General features: G+C 38.0%; 2 protein-coding genes across 2 annotated transcripts; one reads left to right on the top strand and one right to left on the bottom strand.

Moving 5' to 3' along the window:
- Positions 1 to 1009: 1009 nt before the first annotated feature.
- On the top strand, positions 1010 to 6904 carry LOC307133529 (putative G-protein coupled receptor 141; the record flags this gene model as incomplete). Its single annotated transcript, XM_079828609.1, has 2 exons — positions 1010 to 1748; positions 6828 to 6904. The coding sequence occupies 2 exons, from the start codon at positions 1010 to 1012 to the stop codon at positions 6902 to 6904; spliced, it is 816 nt and encodes a 271-aa protein (XP_079684735.1).
- Positions 6905 to 6979: 75 nt separating this feature from the next.
- On the bottom strand, positions 6980 to 22651 carry LOC307133326 (NACHT, LRR and PYD domains-containing protein 3-like). Its single transcript, XM_079828340.1, has 7 exons — positions 22559 to 22651; positions 22247 to 22306; positions 20371 to 22167; positions 20027 to 20200; positions 18827 to 18994; positions 13584 to 13757; positions 6980 to 8541 (listed from the first exon to the last, which is right to left on the bottom strand). Exons 1-7 carry the CDS (start codon positions 22624 to 22626, stop codon positions 8535 to 8537), a joined length of 2448 nt encoding a protein of 815 aa, XP_079684466.1. The 5' UTR covers positions 22627 to 22651; the 3' UTR covers positions 6980 to 8534.
- Positions 22652 to 23557: the final 906 nt, after the last annotated feature.

Raw genomic sequence — 23557 nt, 5'->3', positions numbered from 1 at the left:
TATATTTACTGTAAATGACTGTAGTATTTGTTCATGTGTGTTGACAATGCCTGAAATAAACCTCTTCAAATGTATCTGTGCCCTAATAAAATGTACCAAAGCTAGCCTGGAGTGAGTATTCTGTGTCATCCTTAATTTCTTCCTTTATTTGTATAAAGCCAGTGTTTCCCAGCATTCACAGCATCGGGTTCCCTTTATCAACCTCAAACCTCACGGTTATAGTTTTCTCATATCATACTGGGATACCGAACATAAACCTCAGGAGCTTTATGATGCACATATGCACATGAGTCATCAGCTTCTTCAAGAATATTATTGGGACAGAAAATTATGCATGTTTCATCATCATCAACAATTTCTGTGACATCAAACCGAAGGAATATTGATATTCATATGATTGATACTGGGGTAAATGGGTTAGAGTCTGCAATCGTTCTCTCGACGTGCCAAGCTCTGGATCAGTAGATCTGTTCATAATAGTGTTTCAGTGTAATTTTGGTTATTGCATTGTATGTAGTGCGTCTGCTTTACAGATATTGGTGCACGACTAAAAGATTTTTTAATATATATATTTTTTTTTTCTCTTTTGTGTCTTCTTTTAAAATTGAAAAGTGTTTAGAAGCATCACAAGGGAAGTGTTTGAATCTTCTGCTTCTGCTAATATTACCTCATGTGAAAGAACCGTCACATTTAAAACACCCTAGAAGAGAGGACGGATCTTCAAGTGCTTTTCTACTTTGACAGGTATGATATGAACAGGCTATGAGATGGACCAACATTGGATGGAAAAAAGAAGAAATGTGATGATTTTATCTGTTTTTCAGGACAAAAACATTTTACCAGGGAAAGAGTTGAAAAGTGAGTTTGTTTCATCCTAAATCTCATAATAATACATTTCTTTGACTCTTTTGCAATATGTTTAGCATTGAATACGGTATAACTTGTTTAACTTTATGAGCGCAGGTAAAACCATAAATGTCTTGTTTTTTTAAAGCACAGTGTCATGATCATGAACACCATGAACCACACTGGCCTTCCGCAGGACTTCAGAATTGCTCTTCTGGTCTTATACACATTCATCTTTCTTGCTGGGACTCTGAATGTTTTACTAATGTCCCGTATGCTACAGTCCCAAAGACGTCTCTCTTTCACCAAAGTATCTGTGATAAACCTAATAGCAGTGCACTCCTCTTTCCTTCTCACGATGCCCTTTCGCATGTACTATTATGCTTCTGATGAAACCTGGATTCTGGGCGTGTATTTCTGCAGAATGGTCAGTATTATGATCTATGCCCACATGTATCTTGCGTTCATCTTTTATGTCTTTCTTCTTATTGTGCGTTATGTGGCTCACTCTGATCAGCAGCACAGGCTAGAGTTTCATCGCATCCTTCATGCCTCGATTGCTAGTGCGACCGTCTGGTTGGTCATATTCGGCTCTTTGTTCCCAACTATGGCGAACTACGGAACCGCACAGAATGATTCGACTCAGTGCTTTCATTTCGGTCCGGCTCTCCAGAAGCCGGCTGTTAAGAGGTTAAACTATGTTATTTGCATACTAGTGATTCTGATTTGGAGTGTGTTGCCATTTTTCCAGCTGTATTTTCTGCTGTTGATTAAGACATTTGAGGCCACACGTCAACGTCAAGAGTTCTGGGCACAAGTGAAAAACATCACTCTCATGTCCGTCATGTTTTTGTGTTTTGTGCCTTATCAAGGATTCAGAGTTTATTATGTGAGTGAATATGGTAAGACTGAAGAAATTAATCATTTAAATGAAGTGTTTCTGGCTGTCACTGCTTTCAGCTGCTTTGATATGATTGTTTTTGATGGTGTATATGTGAACATAAACTCAAGGGGATGGTTTTTCTGTTTATAACAACTATGATGACTTTATTTGGTTTCTGTATTGTTATTGATATAGTGAGTTGATTTCCATTTTTTCTTTTCTTTGTTTTCAATGCTTTAGTTAGCTTAAAACAATTTTCTTGCATGACAGAATGTTTGGAAAATAACCCGCACACACACATTAGTTTTTTCTTTTGTATTTGTGAAGAACTATTTTGTTTGTAAGAATCTGGAATAAAACGGTCAAACGTCACTGATCCAGCCAGTTCAATAGAGTGATAATGTTTGGGTGTAAGTTCCTCATAACAGTATATTAATAGTGCTAACCATAAAGTTTACAACAGATCCATCACTGTTTAGTGGAGGCCATGGCTTTAAGCCGTTTCAAAGAATCAAATAACACAATGAAATAAGTCAAAGCAATGAAAATACAGCGCATGACACTGACCGTATGTGTGTTGGGTAGCCTATAGGGGTGATAGAGTTCAACAACTGTGAAGTTCATACTCATTTCTGCAAAAGAAGAATTCCTTCCTTTTTGTATTTTAGCTCCCTCTAAAGGTCTTTGAAATACTTGCATCAGTGTTTTAACTACATCATACTTTTAATAATTGAACTACAACTTTTCAGAACTGCATCATGCCAAAAGTAACCAGACATTAGGATATTAAACACTTCCTCCTCCTCTTACTTTAAATGCGTCTCTTTTATGGTGAACAGAAAGACCCTCTTTACAACTGGCGAATGTTTCTGACAGTTCTCAGTATTTATTTGTAAGTTAGTAAGGCGCTCAAAAAACAGATAAATGACACACACTGTCCTGACACCCACAGTTCGTTGGCGACTAAAAATGACATCCTTGCACTGGTGTGTTGAACTCTTGGAGAACACAGAAGCCACTTCCAGTAAACTATAACTAATTATATACTGTCATACAATAAAAACATCATCATTTGGGACCGCCATACACTGCAAAACACAGCTGATATGATCTCTCGACACCCTGGCTAGTGGTAAAAGCATTAAAGAAATATGATGTTTCACTCAGATGTTTTTCAGCAGCTTCAACTCTGTTTGAGAGCTCAAGATTGCAGGGACAGGCCAATGATCTAACTGGACAGAAAGAGAGAGACCTGCGGTCAGTGCGTGATAGTGACGCTTGTTCTTAACGTTATAATGGAGAAACACATGAGGAAATGAACATCAGAGATCAGCTGTTGTGACACCAGTTCTCTCCAGGAAACCTTTAAAGATCTTTATGTGAGGTGATGTTAAAGTCACTAAAGTACCATAAAGGCAGCAGACAGGTCCAGTAGGATAATGACGGATGATCTCTGTGTGTGTGTCGTAGAGAACTGGATGATAATGCCACACACTTTATCAGTCAAATAGGTGGCCGTCATCAGTAGTCAGAGAAGAAGTGGGAGAAGATGGAGGAGGATAGAGAGGAGAATGTGGTGAAGAGTTTTCGGCTGTCTGAGGTGTGTCTGATTGTGTTCTAGTAGTAAGAGACCTTTGGCAGTAGAAACACTATACAGGTGCTGATCATATAATTGGAATATCATAAAAAAGTTGATTTATTTCACTTATTCCATTCAAAAAGTTAAACTTGTATATTATATTCATTCATTACACACAGACTGATATATTTCAAACGTTTATTTATTTTAATTTTGATGATTATAACAGACAAATAAGGAAAATCCCAAATTCAGTATCTCAGAAAATTAGAATATTGTGAAAAGGTTCAATATTGAAGACCCCTGGTGCCACACTCTAATCAGCTGATGAACTCAAAACACCTGCAAAGGCCTTTAATGGTCTCTCAGTCTAGTTCTGTAGGCTACACAATCATGAGGAAAACTGCTGACTTGACAGTTGTCCAAAAGACGACAATTGACACCTTGCACAAGGAGGGCAAGACACAAAAGGTAATTTCAAAAAAGGCTGGCTGTTCACAGAGCTCTGCGTCCAAGCACATTAATAGAGAGGCGTAGGGAAGGAAAAGATGTGCTAGAAAAAAGTGTACAAGCATTAGGAATAACCGCACCCTGGAGAGGATTGTGAAACAAAACCCATTCAAAAATGTGGGGGAGATTCACAAAGAGTGGACTGGAGCTGGAGTCAGTGCTTCAAGAACCACTACGCACAGATATATGCAACACATGGGTTTCAGCTGTCGCATTCCTTGTGTCAAGCCACTCTAGAACAACAGACAGCGTCAGAAGCTTCTCGCCTGGGCTAAAGACAAAAAGGAAAAAAAGTGGTCCAAAGTTATGTTCTCTGATGAAAGTAAATTTAGCATTTCCTTTGGAAATCAGGGTCCCAGAGGCTGGATGAAGAGAGGAGAGGCACACAATCCACGTTGCTTGAGGTCCAGTGTAAAGTTTCCACAGTCAGTGATGGTTTGGGGTGCCATGTCATCTGCTGGTGTTGGTCCACTGTGTTTTCTGAGGGCCAGCCGTATACAAGTTTTAGAGCACTTCAAGCTTCCTGCTGCTGACCAACTTTATGGAGATGCAGATTTAATTTTCCAACAGGACTTGGCACCTGCACACAGTGCCAAAGCAACCAGTGCCTGGTTTAAGGACCATGGTATCCCTGTTCTTAATTGGCCAGCAAACTCGCCTGACCTTAACCCCATAGAAAAAATCTATGGGATATTGTGAAGACGAAGATGCGATATGCCAGACCCAACAATGCAGAAGAGCTGAAGGCCACTATCAGAGCAACCTGGGCTCTCATAACACCTGAGCAGTGCCACAGACTGATCGACTCCATGCTATGCCACATTGCTGCAGTAATTCAGGTAAAAGGAGCCCCAATTAAGTATTGAGTGCTGTACATGATCATACTGTTCATGTTCATACTTTTCAGTTCGCCAAGATTTCTAAAAATCCTTTCTTTGTATTGGTCTTAAGTAATATTCTAATTTTATGAGATACTGAATTTGGGATTTTCCTTAGTTGTCTGTTATAATCATCAAAATTAAAATAAATAAACATTTATATCAGTCTGTGTGTAATGAATGAATATAATATACAAGTTTCACTTTTTGAATGGAATTAGTGAAATAAATCAACTTTTTGACCAGCACCTGTATTTATATTTGCCGCAGGAGGATGGTCATATTTGGGGCTCTGTGGATCTGAAAGATTCAGATGTGCTGATCTAGAGTTTCAGAGGAGATCTCAACTCTATTATTTATAAAGCACATTTGGAACCAAAATGCTTTAAAATACACAATCATAACATAATATAACCTTCTATAAATACCCAAAGTATAAAATATCTATATTTAAAACAGGGACGTCACTAGGATTGGAAGACAGGGGGGGCTTAGCCTCCAGGGTATTTGTAACTTGCATTTGCAAAATCTTTGCACTCACATCTAGAGCTACACTTATGTCAACAACCAGTCAAGAGACCAAGATGTTAACAAGTAAAACGTGACAGACATATCCTCTTCTTCCATTTCTACTCTGTTAAAGGAAAGTTACTGTAATGATAGCTTTTAGACACATCAAAGCTGCATGGGGGAATTTACTTAGGCCAGACTTTGCTCCTGATGAGTTACTATAAGCAATGACTTAAATGCTATCTGTCTGCTCATGTAAATGTATGATCAAGTAATAGCATACTATATCTATTTCCTCTCTATATAAGATGAGTTGTCCACAGAATGCTATTTAATTACACAGAACCACATGTATTCAACCCATTATTTGTAATAAAATACAAATATACAGCTAAACCTAAAATGAGCTAAACCTATACAAATACCACAGCTGTACAATTTCCACACCCTATACTAAATTTACCTTATACAATAGCCTAATGACATAACATTATTTAATATTTGAATCACCTACTACAACCCAAGTGCATTTTACCTCAAACTTGCGACTAGTTACTTTCTAAAGTAGCAATCGCTTCTCGGGCGACATTAACACACTGACAAAATAATATTCTGAATTAAATATATTTTTATACCACTTTTTAATGTGTGATTGTGTAAAGGTGTTTACGAGATACCAACCTTTCGCAAACTTGCTTTCAACGTCGAACACTCGTTCTCATGAAGACGGCGGTGTGCACGGAGGGGAGGGGCTGTGTGTGTATGTGTGTGTGTGTGTGGCGCGCGTGTATGTGAGAGAGAGCGTGAGTGTGAGAGAGCTGAAAGTTATTTGCTCTATGAAAGACATTGATCAAGACGAAAACTAAGGACATAATTTTATTTTAGTTAGTTTTGCCAAACACACATTACAGATTTGGTTAGTTATCGTTTTTTTGTAATGCCTCGTTTTTATTTTTATTTCCGTTAACAACAACCCACCTAGTTTTCATTTTTTCGTTAACGATTATAACCTTGGTAACGACGAGACGAGATGAATCCTCTAGTTACTTGCAGTAGCGCTCCGGTCTGCAACGTTCTGAAAGCTGCCACAGTTCACACCAAAGCAACGAGACGCGATGCATCATCTTGATAGCACAATGACTCTTTGTACTTCTGTCCAACTTTCGACTTATCGGCTATTTTTTGTAGCATATATATAATTTGTTGTGTCTAAATATGAATGAATGAGGATACGGTTATTGATAAATCAAATTGTTATTGTTGTTCTTATTATAATTTAGGGGGGCTTAGGAACATTTTGGGGTAGCTTCAGCCCCCCTAAAATAGGCCTAACAACGTCCCTGATTTAAAAAATAGTCTAAAGTTAAAGAATAACAACAATGTCTCAAACTGTTTTCAGATCAGTCAACACAGTTTCTGGTCTGATCAGTCATTCTTCTTAAATCAGATTGAACAACTGAAAGGAATGAAGGATGTTGCTTCCGTCACAGTGTGTTTGTTCAGTGTAAATCAGTGGTTAACTGTGGTTGAGTCTTTAAGGTAAGCATGAAGATAAGCTTCTTGATGCTAACGAGACCGACAAAGATGTGAGTGTGAGTGCGTGAGTGTGACTTTTGTGTAGCTAGTGATTGCTGTGCTGATGAGGAGCAGGTGTTCGTGATCAGTACTCTGGTGAAGGAGTGCGCTGTGATTGGGTGACGGTGGAGGCCTAGTATAAAACAACAAATAACTTACAAAAAGTTTCAGGAATTAGGAAACAATGTGGAAGCAAATAAATAAGAAACACAAAGTTTATAAGATTGGAGGGATGGCATACACCTAACAAATAAACTACACAAAGTTTAAATAAAAATTAGCAAACACTGTGGGGCCAAATAAATAAGAAATTAACATTACAAAACACCTTCCAAAATCACCTTAAATGGCAAAAGTCAACAGGCTTTTCAAAATTAAAACAAAAGGAAAATTAAAACTCTAAACTGGCTGTTGGTGACAGTACTAGCAAAACCTACATGTTATTTGCCAGGAAACCCAACATGTTCACCACCTGTGGTTTAAGAAGTGATCTTGTGGGGGCGACTATGTTCCCCATCCTGCTGAACACACTTTCGGATGTGCAGCTTGTTGCACACATGCAAAGATATTTTTTGGCTTCCTTTGTCAACAGGGGAAGCCTATTTTGATTCCCTTTCCACCAGACGAGAGGATCCTGCTCTGCATTAATGGGGGACTCCTGAGCATAGATGGCAATTCTCCTTCTTCTCAATAGTATTGGACACAGCTAAGTTCAGGCTGTGCCCAAAGCAGCTTAATCAAGCCAGCCTAAATTACAAACAGCCACCTTAATGTTGGTTCCACTGTCATTCGTGAGACAAGAAACTTTATTCTCTTCTAATTCCCAGTCATTCAGAGCCTCCTGCAAAGCATCGGCCAGGTTAGCGGCAGTGTGGTCCTCTGGCACAAAACTAGTTTGCAGGCATTTTGACACCAGTGACCATTCCGTGGCAATAAAATGGAAAGTCAGTGACATGTAAGATGTCATTCTTGTGCTCGACCACATGTCTATTGTAAGTGCAAAATGCTCAACTGTTGAAATAGCCCATTGCAGCAACACGGTTGTAGGCGCGTAGGACAGTTTCTCATACTGTGCAATTCATACTAGCTGTCGAGTGTGGTAATGAGGTCTTTGAAAGATTGTTTTTCAACCATGAAGAAAGATACCATTTCTTTGCAGATGTATTTGGTCACTGCATCAGTGCATTTGTTCCACCTCACACTGTCCATCTTATATTTTGTGCATCATGCAAATACATCACTAATTGATGGCTGTACCTGTGCGTCTGGATTCTGCAATAGTTTTTTTTTGCCGCTGGGCCCATTTTGGTAGCCTCATTCTTGTGGTGTGCTTGAAGATGTGTGTATAAATTAGATGCGTTTCCTCCGGATGCTGCCACCTTTGTCAGGCAAAGTTTGCAGATTGCCTCAATAACGTTTTCAGGTTGCCTGTTTGCATTTGGTTTGAATCCAAAAATATTGCCAAACAGGTGCTTTTGACTTTCATTTCTAAACTAAATCTTCCATCAGCTCACTCAGCTCACTCTTCTTGTCAGTAAGGTCGCCTAACTCTTGTCACGTGATAAATGAAATCTGACTCCTGCTGCTGATCTGTGACACGAATGTAGACATCCATGCTCAGTTTTTAATTGAGCCGCGTTCAATTTTCAGTTTTCAGTTTTCAGGTGTTATGGCTGAACACCAGTATCACCGTCAACACCGACTATCACAGCAAGCCAACCATCAGCTGATCCAGTGAAGGTCAGAATAACACCTACAACCTGTAAGTAAAACACAGACAGTCAAATGTGTGCAACATTATTGCATTATCCACTTTAGAACAACTAAAATAAACTACTTAGACTATTAGGTGAGAGTTTATATCACACTGTGATGCACATGATTGTTAAAGCTGTTTTTAAAGATTCAGATTGTGATTTAGCATCCAAATCGCCATGAATGATGACCCTTGACCCTTTTCTATAATCCTGTATGACTGTCCTCTTTCTGTCATTGGGTCAGTTTTATTTATTAAAGTAGTGCATAGTTATTTAACCCTCTTGAGTCGGCGGTCGCGCCGGCGAGATTGGCTTGCTTTTTTTCTTATCAGTGCCAAAGAGACTCAAATAACTCTGTCGTTTTTTTATCATTCAGTCAAGTGTTATACATCATTATAATCTGTTAAGTTTCTTTTTTTTGTGTACAGTGAATGTTTTGCTTTTTGCAAAATAAAGAAAACAAACATGATGCGCGATCTGCAGCCTCTCTGTCAAATACGTTCATTCAGATAGTCTTCAGAAAAGGACCTCTAGCTTAGTGAATACTTGTCTCACAAACATGAGACATATGTCTAAAGAAACGCTGAAATGTCAGGTTTTAAATAATGTAAACCAAATCGAAAACAAAATTGCTGTATTTATGTAATCTGTTCGAAAACTTTTGGGACAAACGTCAGCTACTTTATTTTACAAATGTCGCCAGTACTGTTCTGCGAGTGCGAGGTCTTACTTTCTCCCTGCCGTCACACCTCTCTCTACGTTTACCCTGTTCAGTGAGTGGATGTGGCTGAGAGGAGCAGCACGTGCCGTTGAAAAAACACAGCAGCTGACAGACGGAATGAGCGAGCTACACATGAGCACACAGTGTTGCCACGGACCAATCACTTATCTGCTTCCTTTGTTTTATATTTAAAGAATTTAGTTTGCCCCGTTATGATTTCCATTCTTCTCTTGTGCTTATCACATATATTACTCACTATCAAAGAGGTTCATCCAGTTTCAGACATCTCTCAATTCAGATTGTTTTCAAAAATGTTGTCATTAACTATATCATACTCGTTCTACTGTATGAAAAAAAAAGATATAGGAAATCAGAACATATTTATTGGAAAATTGGCTGTATTTAATTATTTTAAAATACAGTATGTGAGCACGGATTAAGAGAGAAAGCACATTAGGCAGGCAGAATGCAAGGACGACGCAGTGACGTGATTATTAAACGCAAAAAGACAGTTTAAAAATGAATCCTGCTGCAATATAAAATAGATTTATTTGGCCTGTTTTGGACAGATTATAAGGTGTTTATTGTAAAAGAGCCTAGTGTCACATCAATAAAGCTTTTATTCACAAATGTCTGCTCAGATGCTATAAATATAGTACCAGTCTGTAACGAAAGTCCACTGATGCGGCAAGTTGCTGAACCCAAGTGCAGTTTATTATAACTTAAATCTTAACATAAATCAAAACAAAAACTTGGCAAAACAAAGCAAAGACTTGACAAAACATACACTCACCAACACAGCGGGTTACACATTCAATAACAGACGAAGACATATGGCAAACATAAGGGCTTAAATACACATGGACTAATGACAAGACAAGGGACACCTGTGAACAATGATCAGACAATGAACCAATGACATGACAGGAACACATGGCAGGATCACATGACAAAAACCAGGAAGTGCATGACAAGACAAAACATGACTGTGAACATGACAAACTGAAAACATGAAACATGAACATGAACCGTCACCAAAACACCCTGTGACAGATCCCCCTCTCTATGGGCGGCCCCTGACACCCAAACATAACCAAAACACGAACAGTCTTAACAAAAGTCTTGGGGGAGGGATGGTGGGCCAGGCCCGTGCAGGGGCACCGGACGGAGACCTAGGTGCAACAAGGATGACCTGGGGGCGTGGGTGGACCTGGACCCTGTGGCGTGGGAGGACCTGGACCCTCAGGCGTGGGAGGACCTGGACCCTCAGGCGTGGGAGGACCTAGAGCATGGACGTGGCCTGGAGCATGGACGTGGCCTGGAGCATGGACGTGGCCTGGAGCATGGACGTGTATATAATAGTCCTTTGCCTCTCCTACCGTGAAATCTGAACCACTTAAAAACAAAATAAAATCTATGTATTGGCAAAAGGTGCAAGGGTGTTCCATGTGAGGGCATGAGGGCTGAAAAGTCAGAGTCCAAACCATAACAAAAGCGCCTTTTCAGTATAGTCATCCCAGGGCAAAAAATCCATGAAACATAAAAAGTCTTTGACATAGTCCTCTATGGGACGCTGGCCTTGACAAAGGCGGGCAACTGCTGGGTCCATAATGGCGGTCTGTTATTCTGTGACAAAAGTCCACTGACTTGACTTGACTTACACTCACCAACACAGCAGGTTACACATTCAATAACAGACGAAGACACATAGCAAACATGAGGGCTTAAATACACATGGACTAATGACAAGACAAGGGACACCTGTGAACAATGAACCAATGACATGACAGGAACACATGGCAGGATCACATGAGGGCCAGGGAATCACATGACAAAAACCAGGAAGTGCATGACAAGACAAAACAAAACATGACTGTGAACATGACAAACTGAAAACATGAAACATGAACCGTCACCAAAACACCCTGTGACACAGTCAAACGTAGGCTATTTTTATTCATATTGATGTTTAAATATTATAGCCTAATATTATCTTTTAAATTTAATATCAAAGTTTGTTTGATCGAGTTAATATCGAGTTTTGTTTTGTAGAAAGTTCAATTCAATTCAATTCAAATTTATTTGTATAGCGCTTTTCACGATACATATAGTTTCAAAGCAGCTTCACAGAAAATGCATCTACATTACAATTTAAATTGATTTGTACATGTTATGCATTTCAGAATTGCACATATACAAAGCACACAGATTAGCTAACTATCTATTATTAATCAATATAATAACTATGGCACAGAAATAAGAATACATGTTGTTAATGAGTAGGTATATTGATGAGCATGAGTGTGTGTTGATGCAGAGCTGCGTCATCTGAAGTCCTCGCAGGAGTTGAGTCGTCTCTTCACGGAAAGTAATTTTTTTGTTTTGTGGAAGTAAATTACTTTCTTTAAAGTGAATTTTGTTTTGTATAAATTGTATCTTAATTTTAATTATTTATTATTAAATATTTTAGCATGAGACTACTTTAAAAAAAAGTACAAAAAAATTTATAAGAAATGCTCTTCTTAGTCATTTTTGTGATGTTTCTAGTCTAAAAATTTAAACATTATTAAATCAAGATGCATTTACTAGATAAGTACAATTTTCAACTAAATAAGAAGAGAATTTTTGCAGTGTAGTCAAATCTTTTGATCCTTTAAAATGTAATAGGCCTTTGTTGACTACATTCTAAATAAATGGTTCTGGAGTTTTGTTTTGTAGAAAGTGATTTTTGTTTTGTAGAAAGTGAATTGCTTTCTTTAAAGTGAATTTCGTTTTGTATAAATTGTATCTTCACTTTAATTATTTATTATTTCATTTTTTAGAATGAGACTACTTTCAAAAACCAAAAATAGTACAAAAAATGTAGAATAAATGCTCTTAGTAATTTTTGTCTTGTTTCTAGTCTAAATATTTAAACATTCTTAAAGCTGAATCTTGGGACATGTGGTCTTCACCTCACAGCCGGTGGAAAAGAGTCAGATAGGACTTGGGCAGAAATCATGTTCATGGATGTGATTATTAACATTACTGTAGTCTGAAGCAGAGCAGGACCGAGTGTTGTGGAGCTGAGCAAGGCCGCAGGAGCGATTGAAGAGCGAGACTGTTATTATGGCATAGTCGCCGGCGGGACATTTATTATGACATGGTCGCCGGCGCCACTTGCTCTTTTCCAGTCATGAGTATGAGGTAACGCAACTCTGTATATCGTATTAGATATATCTGAGTGTGTTGAAAAAGAAGTTATGACGTTCGCTCGGCGGCTGTTATGACACTTGTTCACACTGCAGTGAGAGTAAAGCGCTTCTGCTAAATAAAACCGGAAACCGAGGGTAACGCAGATATGACACAATCGACAGGCGACTCCCTCAAACGCATAGCTCACACGTCCCGGCTCCTTGGTTAAAATAGCAATTTCTCACGATTTACAAATAGTTGGAAACATTTGGGATATTCTAAGTACTCAACTGAACAAAATATATAACACTGGCCTAGTGGTTTTTGGATATTTTACTGCAAAAATCTTATTTAGTTCACCTTTAAATCAAGATGCATTTACTAGATAAGTACAATATATAATATATAAATGTCCTTTGTCCTGCTGCTCTCTGTCACATACCTGAAGCTCATTACTTATACAGCTCATTAGGCAGGTCATCATGCAGCTAGTATGTTCTTTTGTCCTCTCAGGTGATACCCATCATTATTCATTAGATATCACGCCTCCTCGCATACGGGCTTTGTGAAGAAAAACTGTCTTACAAATTTTAAATCAGTGTATTGTTTTATGTGAATGAGTAGGCTCAATGATTCTCACATCAGTTTAAAGCAAAAACTCTCGGCAAATACACACGAGTCAAACGTCTTGTGGACACATATCTATTGTGTGTTTTGAGGCCTTAATTTTAAAACAAATGTTCTTGTTTTCTCAAAAACCATGCATAAACATGTTTCTCTCAAAAATACAAGCATGTACATACATGTTGCTCTCATTTTATGGTAGCCCAGTTTGTGCTGAATACAGTGTAATTACACTTTTGCCATTAATGTGTTTATAAGCAACTGAAAAAAGCACAAATGTCAGAGCATATCAAAACTTCTAAAGGGCCCCAAAACAGCTCAGACTCCTAGGGGTTAATAAAAAAATAAAAAAATAAAAATAAATATTTAATTGTTAATGTACTACAAACTGTTATATTAAATAAATTAATTAATCAAACTCTTATTAAACATGTTTATAGTATGTAAATCACCATTAGCAGTAAAGTAACTTCAGAAAAAGAAACTAAATGAACTTTCAATTACAGTTTTAATCATCACTACTCACCAAAACGTCTCCAGTTTATAATGTGGATCATCCTTCAGCTCAGAGAGCAGCTTCACATCTGAGCGTCTTAGTTCATTCAATGACAGATCCAGTCCTCTCAGGTGTGAGGGGTTTGATCTCAGAGCTGAAGCCAGAGCAGCACAACCTTCTTCTGTAACTCCACAATCCCTCAACCTGTAGAGAACAATTACACTTTTCAGTCTCTCAGTTCAGGATCTTACAGTAATTTGTCAGTCTCTACTATGGTCAGGCCTTTGTTTACAGTCACACATGGCATACTGTAATGTAAAATGCTGTATTTTATGTCATCTGTCTCCCTCTTTTGGAATCATCTCTGATCAATCTGACGGACACATTTTGTTTATTGTTTCATCTCTCTTGTACTCTTGTCTCTCTTAACACACACAAACACACACACACACACACACACACACACACACACACACACACACACACACACACACACACACACACACACACACACACACACACACACACACACACACACGTTTTAAATTGCTTATACTGTAACAATAATTAATTTTATTTACATATCCATTTCGGAAATTATAAACCATGCCGTTCAACAGAATCGATATCTATATAAATGTATAGATTTACCAAATGATTCACAAATTAACCATTAAAATCAGTTGGATTAAATCATAGACAAACATATTAAACTGAATGAAAAAAATGATAGTAATAGGATTATGAAAGGCAGTTACTGGGAATTAAATGTTTTTATAGATGAAACATTTATTTTGTGATTTTGTGTTTTACACTAACACAATTGAAAACACTCTAAAACAGAGGTCTTCAACCATGCTCCTGGGGACCCACTGTCCTGTTCAGCACACCTGCCTGTGTACTTTCAACAAGTGATCCTGAAGAGCTTGATTAGGTTCACCTCAGTTGTGTAGTCGGGGCCATACGCACGCCGTATGCTTACTTTTTGCCCAGGGCTGTTTGCGCATTACGACTTCTAAGGATCAATATTTCCGTATACCCACTTGTTTTATTGCTTTGAAAGTCCATAATCTACTGTCATGTTAGCTTCCCCTTTAACTGTGTGTCCAATGCTGTTGTGTAAACTCACGTTTCTTTGTTGTAATTGGTGCATTAGCACTTCTATCATTCTAACTTTTCCCGTCCATCATCAACTGACGTGCCGGTGCGTGTTCGCGCTGCAGTGAGAGAACACAGCTCAATGAGGCTCTGTGTTTTTGAGCGGTGTATTGAGCGCAGTTTTCTCACTTCAACGGACAAGGTGTAAGAAATATGGTGGTGAGTGAATTAGGTTATTAATTAATTATATGCATCATGCGGTCGGAGCTTTTATAAGTGGTAAGTTCCTGTACGAACTGAAAAGATTATCAGTGCAACATGACTGATGCCCGGTTCACGAGTGGTGCACGAATCATCGTACTCTTCGCACGTTCACAAGCGCGCTCCAAATGTGTGATAAGATTTGTGTGACATGATAGTGAAGTCATTCCTATCATGACTGATGATAAAATGTGCGACACGTTTGACTTCTATTGAGATTCTATTGAGAATTTACCACTTTAACCCCTAGAAGTCTGAGCTGTTTTGGGGCCCTTTAGAAGTTTTGACATGCTCTGACATTTGTGTTTTTTTTCAGTTGCTTAAAAACATATTAATGTCAAAAGTGTAATTACACTGTATTCAACACAAACTGGGCTGCCATAATATCTAAACAACATGTATGTACATGCTTGTATTTTTGAGAGAATAATGTTTATGCATGGTTTTTAAAAAACAAAAAAACAATTGTTTTAAAATTAAGGCCTCAAAACACACAATAGATATGTGTCCACAAGACATGACTAATGGGTGTTGTTGCCTAGAGGTTTTGCTTTAAACTGATGTGAGAATCATTGAGCCTACTCATTCACATAAAACAATACACTGATTTAAAATTTGTAAGACACTTTTTCATTACAAAGCCAGTATGCAAGGAGGCATGAAAGATCATGAATAATGCTGGGTATCACACCTGAGATACAAAAGAACGCATAATGACCTGCATAATGAATGAGCTTCAGGTATGTGACTGAGAGGGAGCAACAGGACAAAGAAAATGTTTTTTTTTTGTAGTTTATTTAGAATGTAGTCAACAAAGGCCTATTATATTTTAAATGATCCTGACACATATTAACAAATTACGGTCACTATAAGACTTTGAGAATAAAACAGAGGTAAAAAATGGAAACTTGAGTCTTAGATCTTTTTAATGATGTATAGTTTGTCAAGGTAATTACTTACATCTGACAGTCATTTTGAGCTAATTTAAACAAAGAAAGCTTCAGTGCATCCTCGCGCAGGTTTTTGTGTTTAATATTCACAGATGCTAACAGAATAAACTTAGCCTACCTTACACTCAGCGGTGGAATCCGTTGCTCTCAGAAATGAACAGCTTTTCATGAAGATATTCCAGGATTATTCAATGCGTCTCAAAACGATATAGCTGAAGTAGGCTATAGCCGTACTTGATGTGTTTATTTGAGTTGATGTTGATGCATGGATCATTAGTATTTGAATCTTAATAGAACGCGGGCGCTGTGGGCGTGGTCGCATTAGCGGATAATGAAGAGGCTCGCGAACAACTGACATCTCTGTTTTCAAACAGATTACATAAACACAGAATATTAGTTTTCAATTTGGTTTACATTATTTAAAACCTGACATTTCAACATTTCATGTGTGATAAGTTTTCACTAAGCTACGGTTCATTTTCTGAAGACTATCTGAATGAACGTCTTTGACAGAGAGGCTGCAGATCGCGCATCATGTTTGTTTTCTTTATATTGCAAAAAGCACAACATTTTGTTTTTATTGTGACTGTACATAAAAAAATGGAAACTTAACAGATTATAATGATGTATAACACTTGCCTGAATGATAAAAAACGACAGAGTTATTTGAGTCTCTTTGGCACTGATAAGAAAAAAAAAGACTGCCGACTCGAGGGGGTTAAGGAGAGACACTACAGGTGAATAGGGATTTTTTTTTAATTACAAGATATCACTGTGAAACTTCTCCAGTTTATTACTGGCATAAACATAAGAAAAAAATGTATTACACGTTTTGTGTAAATTAATGTTTTAATATGCAAATGAGGACTTATATACTTAAATATACGCTCATTTGCATACTTTTCCAAAAACAAAATCTGGAAATTGGAAAGGACCATGTTTAAAATTATTGGTTCTATTTGTTGACATGTTAGATGAGAGGGCTTTTACAGAGGGGATTCTGGATATCTTATTTTGTGCTTTAGTAAATTAGAGAATACTGACAATAGCCTTAAAAAATCAATTTTCGCCATGTTTTTTGGAGTTAAAGGACCAATAACTCAGGATAGGAATGATATATCAACAAATCCCTCTGTAAAAGCCTTCAGAATATAGTTCAGTATAAGACTGCAAAAGTTGGTGCTTGTAGGTGCTACTGAAGTGGATATATCTGACTCTGAGTGTGAGGAAAAACTCATTTTGAGAAAACAGCCTTTAAAGTTTTATACTGTATAACTGCATACATTTCTATAAAAACCCCAACCTACAAACAAAATATATATTCAGTTAATTAATATCAGTAGTGTATAATATTTAAAACACGTGGAAATTGATAAATGAATAAATTATTAATAGCAATAGCTACTAGAGAACTACCTTAAGAGAACTACCTTAACAAACACCAGTCACAAAAACTGCAGATGAACTGTCCCTGTTTGTTGTATTGGTCCATCTATAATTTGAATCTAATTCTGACGGGGTTTTGTCATCTAATCTGTTGTTGTTTACTTTCTTTTTACTAGCTCTTGGCACTTGGTCTTTTCTGTGAGCGTTTATGAGCCGATTTCAGCGTCGTCTGCACTTTCTCAGGCGGAGAATACACAAGCAATCGGTAGCGAGTGAGAAATTCACATTGACCATTCAGATGTGGTTTTTGGCTGCAAACTTTCGCGGTTGGTTAGTTCTACAAAGGAAATGTCCATATTTGGATTAGACAGCGCTGTCTATGAGACTGAGAGCTTTATGACACGTTTCTGTGAATGGAGACGGCACGAGAGATCGCGCTAGAATAACGTTTGATGATTTCGGGTAGAAATCTAAAGGCGCATGGTGACAAAATATAATGAAATAACCACCTTAATGTGTAATGTTGACATTTTTTTTATTTTGACATGAAAGCTTACATGTTAAGGGAGCAAACTGGCCAAAAATCTCAAAATTGACCACTGCATGAAAAAACGATGTTTTCACCTGCCGTGTCTCGCCTTAAACGCTGGAGAAAACCAAACATGATCTAAAACAGCCACATGAATTAAAAAGGCAGATGATAAGAGGACAAAACATCATCTTGGACCAACATTTATTATAGAGCTTTTTTAACTTTTTGTGACCGGCTTATTGTATTTATTGTGGAAGCCGAAATTGTAGAATGTATCATTTATAGGTAATAGTGCTAGGTAATAGTACACCAATAATTTTTTTAGGACTACACCACTGCTTCACCCTTCTTTAATTAGGGTTGGAGCTAAACTCTGCAGGACGGTGGGTCTAAAATGTTGGAAAAATGAATTTGTGATGATCTGTTGTTAAATTAGTACCTTGAGTTTTGAAAATTGACAACTTGCTTGTGAAAACTACACCAAAATCATGTATGTAAGACACGCATGTAAGACTTTGACTTATTAAAATATTTTATGTCCAAAAAATTCTACATTTTGTGAGAATCCATATAATAAGTATTATGACTGTATATTATCACTTAAATGGTCATCTTGTTTAAGCTTGTTTGTTCATCTTGTTTTAAATCTGCTTGCTGGGAACATTTTTACTTTATGGAAGCTTTGAGTTTCATGATAATAATGTTCATGTTCATGATATGTTCATGATATGTTAATGTTCATGATAATAGTGTTCAGTTATTTACTTATGTGGCAAGTGTACAATAGTCAAGACACCTTTATATAGCGCTTTATACAATACATATGGGTTCAAAGCAGCTTTACAGTGATAACAAGAAAATGATTCAATATTGCAAACAGAGTTCAATTCATCTGTACAGCAGCTCTAGAATAAAATAGTGTCAGTGTTCAGCTGAAGTCAGTTCAGTGTTGATTCAGTTCTGTTGTAAAGATCATCAATAATTAAACTAGTTAATTTAATCTATAAAGCAGCTCTGTAGAAAACAGTCCATTTATACAGTCTTACCACAGTTTCTCCAGTTTACAGTAAGGATCCTTCAGTCCATCAGAGAGCAGCTTCACTCCTGACACTTGTAGTTTATTTCCAGTCAGATTCAGATCTCTAAGGTGTGAGGGGTTTGATCTCAAAGCCAGAGCAGCACAACCTTCATCTGTAACTCCACAATACCTCAACCTGCAGAGAACAATGACACTCTTCATTATATCAGATCATGATCTTACAGTTATTTGTAAGTCTCTACTATGGTCAGGCCTTTGTTTACAGTCACACATGGCGTACTGTGATGTAAAATGCTGTATTTGATGTCATCTGTCTCCCTCTTTTGGAATCATCTCTGATCAATCTGACGGACACATTTTTTGATTGTTTCATCTCTCTTATACTCTTGTCTCTTTACACACACACACACACACACATGCACGCACACACACACACACACACATTGGACATTGTGGTTATTATCTGGTTTAAATTGTTTATATCTATAGAAATGTGTAGATTTACCAAATAATTCACTGATTAACCAATAAGATTAGTTGGATTAAACCATAGACAAACATATTAAACAAGAGGCAAATAAAAAATTCGATAGTAATAGGATTATGAAAGGCAGTTACTGTGAATACATTTTTTGCATAGATGAAACACTTATTTTGTGATTTTGTATTTTATACTAACATAATTGAAAACACTCAAATGTTTGAAAAAGGAATTGTTGATGTTAAATTAGTACTAAGAGTTTTGAAAATGTACAACTTGCTTGTGAAAACTACACCAAAATCAGTAAAATATGTAACACACATGTAAGACTTTGAAACAGTTTCAACTTATAAATATGTAATGTCCAAATAATTATTAATTCTGTGAAAATCTATAATTATGATATCATTATGATATGTCATTAGATTCAAGCAGCATTACAGGTCAGAATCAGATTGTGGATCAGTACAATAAGCAGGATAATATACATTCAAATGGTTCTCATCACAAAATAAACCTAAAAGGGTGATCAGCCCGACTCAAAACAGAGGAGTCTTGTATTAGTAATAAAAACTGTCAAAAACTTTGGAAAGAATCTAATGAAGATGAAACAACAAAATGATCTATCAGGAAAATATTTGTCCCTTTTAGTTTTTGTGTATTTTGTTCATTATTGACCATATGAAGAAAACGGAGGAGGATGTTGACATATTTATACAATCTTACCACAGTTTCTCCAGTTTACAGTGAGGATCCTTCAGTCCATCCGAGAGCAGCTTCACTCCTGAGTCTTTTAGTTTATTCCATGAGAGATCCATATATCTCAGGTGTGATGGGTTTGATCTCAGAGCTGAAGCCAGAGCTGCACAACCTTCATCTGTAACACCACAATCCCATAACCTGTAGAGAACAATGACACTCTTCAATCTCTCAGTTCAGGAAACACTGATATAAATGATATGATATATATATGATTTCATCATTTTATTGATTTGGTATGAAAGCACATGCTAAAATCATAAATGTGATAATGTTTTATCAGTGTAGTGACTGTTTTCAGTGTGACTTACCGAACTGATCTGGATTCTTTAACCACAGGCAGCAGCTTCTGAAGAATTTCATTTGCTGTATTTTGTGCTCCAATAAACTTCCTTAGATCAAAAACATCTATCATCTGTTCTGATGTCAGCAACACATAAACCAGAGCTGACCACTGTGAAGAGGAGAGTTTGGTTCCTCCTATTTCTCCAGATCTCAGATAATCTTGGATCTCCTGCATCAGTGAATCATCACCCAGTTCATTCAGACAGTGGAACAGATTGATGGATCTCTCTGGAGAGCGATTCTCCCTGATCTTCTGTTTGATGTACTGAACTGTTTCCTCTTTGTTGCAGGAGCAGCTTCCTGTCTGTGTCAGAAGTTCTCGTAAGAGAGTCTGATTGGACTCCAATGAGAGACCCAGAAGGAAACGCAGGAAAAGGTCTAGATGTCCATTTTTAATCTGTAAAGCCTCATCCACAGCTCTCTGATGCAGCTCAGATAATGAAAACGTTTTCTTCCAGTTTAAAACCTTAGACAACAGACTGTGTTTGGTTTTGCCAAACACATTTCTGTTCTTATTTGTAAAGTAAATGTGCACATATAGAGCTGCTAGATGTTCCTGAATGCTCAGATGAACAAAGCAGAAGACTTTCCCCTGATACAAGCCATACTCCTCTCTGAAGATCTGAGTGCACAATCCTGAGTACACTGATGCTTCTGTCACATCAATGCCACACTCTCTCAGGTCTTCCTCATAGAAGATTAGGTTGCCTTTCACAAGCTGCTGGAAAGCCAGTTTCCCCAGTTTGAGAATCATGTCTTCATCTTTCACTTTCTTCTCATAGTCCTTCTCATGTTTGATGTTGGTCTGAATGATCAGGAAGTGTGTGTACATTTGAGTGAGAGTCTTGGGAATCTCTCCTCTCTCTGCTTCACTCAACATCTTCTCTAGAACAGTGGCTGAGATCCAGCAGAACACTGGGATGTGGCACATGATGTGGAGGCTCCTTGATGATTTCAGGTGTGTGATGATTGTATTGGCCAGACTCTGATCACTGATTCTCTTCCTGAAGTATTCCTCCTTCTGTGGCTCATTGAAGCCTCTTACCTCTGTCACTCGATGGACACACTCAGAGGGGACGAGATCAGCTGCTGCTGGTCTGGAGGTGATCCAGATGAGAGCCGAGGGAAGCAGATTCCCCTCAATGAGGTTCATCAGCAGCACGTCCACTGAGGCTGATTCAGATATATTACACAGTTTCACTTTGCTCTCAAAGTTCAGAGACAGACGACACTCATCCAGACCATCAAAGATGAACAACATTGAAATGTATTCTTCACTGTATATTTCAATTTCTGTTGTTTCAGAAAAAAAGACATGAAGAAGATCTGAAAGACTGAGTGTTTTGTCCTTCATCAAGTTGAGCTCTCTGAAAGGAAGTGGAAATATGAGCTGGATGTCCTGATTCTCTTTCTCTTCAGCCCAGTCCACAATGAACTTCTGCACAGAGACTGTTTTTCCAATGCCAGCGACTCCCTTTGTCAGCACAGTTCTGATGGGTTTGTCTTGTCCAGGTAAAGGTCTAAAGATGTCATTGCATTTGATTGGTGTGTCCTCTGTTGCTGCTCTCCTGGATTGTGTCTCAATCTGTCTCACCTCATGCTCATTATTGATCTCTCCACTTTCACTTTCTGTGATGTAGAGCTCTGTGTAGATCTCATTCAGGAGTGTTGGGTTTCCCTGCTTTGCTGTTCCTTCATACAGACACTGAAACTTCTTCAGCAGATTTGATTTAAATGTGCTTTGGACTAGTTGAGAATCACGACTGAAAGAATAAATTATTAGATTGAAACCAGAAATTAAAGAAGTAAAATTGAAAGTAAAATATCTTTGAAATGTTGTACCTCAGATTGGATGATATGTATCTTTTCCTAAATGTTCCTTGAGTGTCCATAGACTGGTCACTAATTATGGACAAACATGGATAGAACAATACAAGACAATACAAATGAGTAGAGAAAACAGAGACAAGAATTCATATAGAGTCGTTCTCTGTCACCTCAACCAGAGGTTGGTCGGTCTATCTATCTATCTATCTATCTATCTATCTATCTATCTATCTATCTATCTATCTATCTATCTATCTATCTATCTATCTATCTATCTATCTATCTATCTATCTATCTATCTATCTATCTATCTATCAAATGTTGTACCTCAGATCAGTTGATGTGTGTTTTCCCTCAAAGTGCACTGGCTTGTCCATAGACCGGTCACTCTTCATGGACACACAACTGGGCTCTGGTGAGATTGATCTGTCACCCTCAAACTGACTTTAATAGAACAGAGACAAATTAATAATTTTTAGGTTATATTACAGCACACGTAGATAAACCTCACATAGAGATATATCTACAGGTGCATCTCAATTAATTAGAATGTTGTGGAAAAGTTCATTTATTTCAGTAATTCAACTTAAAAGGTGAAATATATTATATAGACTCATTACAGGCAAAAGTGAGATATTTTGAGCCTTTAATTGTTATAATTTGGATGATTATGGTTTACAGTTTATAAAAATGTCTCGGTTACGTATGGTAACCCTCGTTCCCTGAAGGAGGGAACGGAGACGTACGTCGGACGTTCCGACGAATTGGGATCACTTCAGGGAGCCCCTATCAGCTTCGAGATATAGAGAACAGGCCAATGGGCCATTGGCGTGCGAGATTTGCATCTCACGCTCCGCCCCGCGCCGTGGGTATAAACAGGAAGCGAGAGCGAATGCACGCTCTTTTTCACTGAGGAGCCAAACTTAGTGACTCGGCCCTGCAGTGATGGCACAGCAACTGTGGCGACGGGACGTACGTCTCCGTTCCCTCCTTCAGGGAACGAGGGTTACCATACGTAACCAAGACGTTCCCTTTCAGTCGGTCACATTCGACGGAATTGGGATCCCTCTGGAAAACGTCATAGTTACTACTACTTCCAGCGCCCAGCGATGAGCCCCTCAGACCCCGATCTGATGCGGGCAGGGAAATTCACGCAGGGAGAGTCAAAGCTGCTGTTCCGCAAGACCCATTCAGCTGACTGTATTGGATAACGCTGGGAAAGCGTGCCTGTGAAGGCCGCTGCGGAAGCCACATCATGCCCGGAGGGAGTTAACATGTGGAAAATACACATATGGGCTGGCCGTGGGCAGCACAACATACGGAAGT

This window comes from Gobio gobio (assembly GCF_949357685.1).
Source record: "Gobio gobio genome assembly, chromosome: 11".
Lineage (NCBI taxonomy): Eukaryota > Metazoa > Chordata > Actinopteri > Cypriniformes > Gobionidae > Gobio > Gobio gobio.
Note: the sequence above shows the minus strand (reverse complement) of the source record. Positions and strands in the feature narration are given on the sequence as shown.

Bases quoted from the DNA above. Each gene is read 5' to 3' on its own strand.
- LOC307133326 (XM_079828340.1), bottom strand. From the start codon at position 22,626: ATGAAGAGTGACCGGTCTATGGACAAGCCAGTGCACTTTGAGGGAAAA. The intron at 22,168-22,246 runs GTACAACATTTC...TTATTCTTTCAG, and splicing joins TACATATCATCCAATCTGAG to TCGTGATTCTCAACTAGTCC. The intron at 18,995-20,026 runs GTAAGATTGTAT...TGTTCTCTGCAG, and splicing joins TGTAAACTGGAGAAACTGTG to GTTGAGGTATTGTGGAGTTA.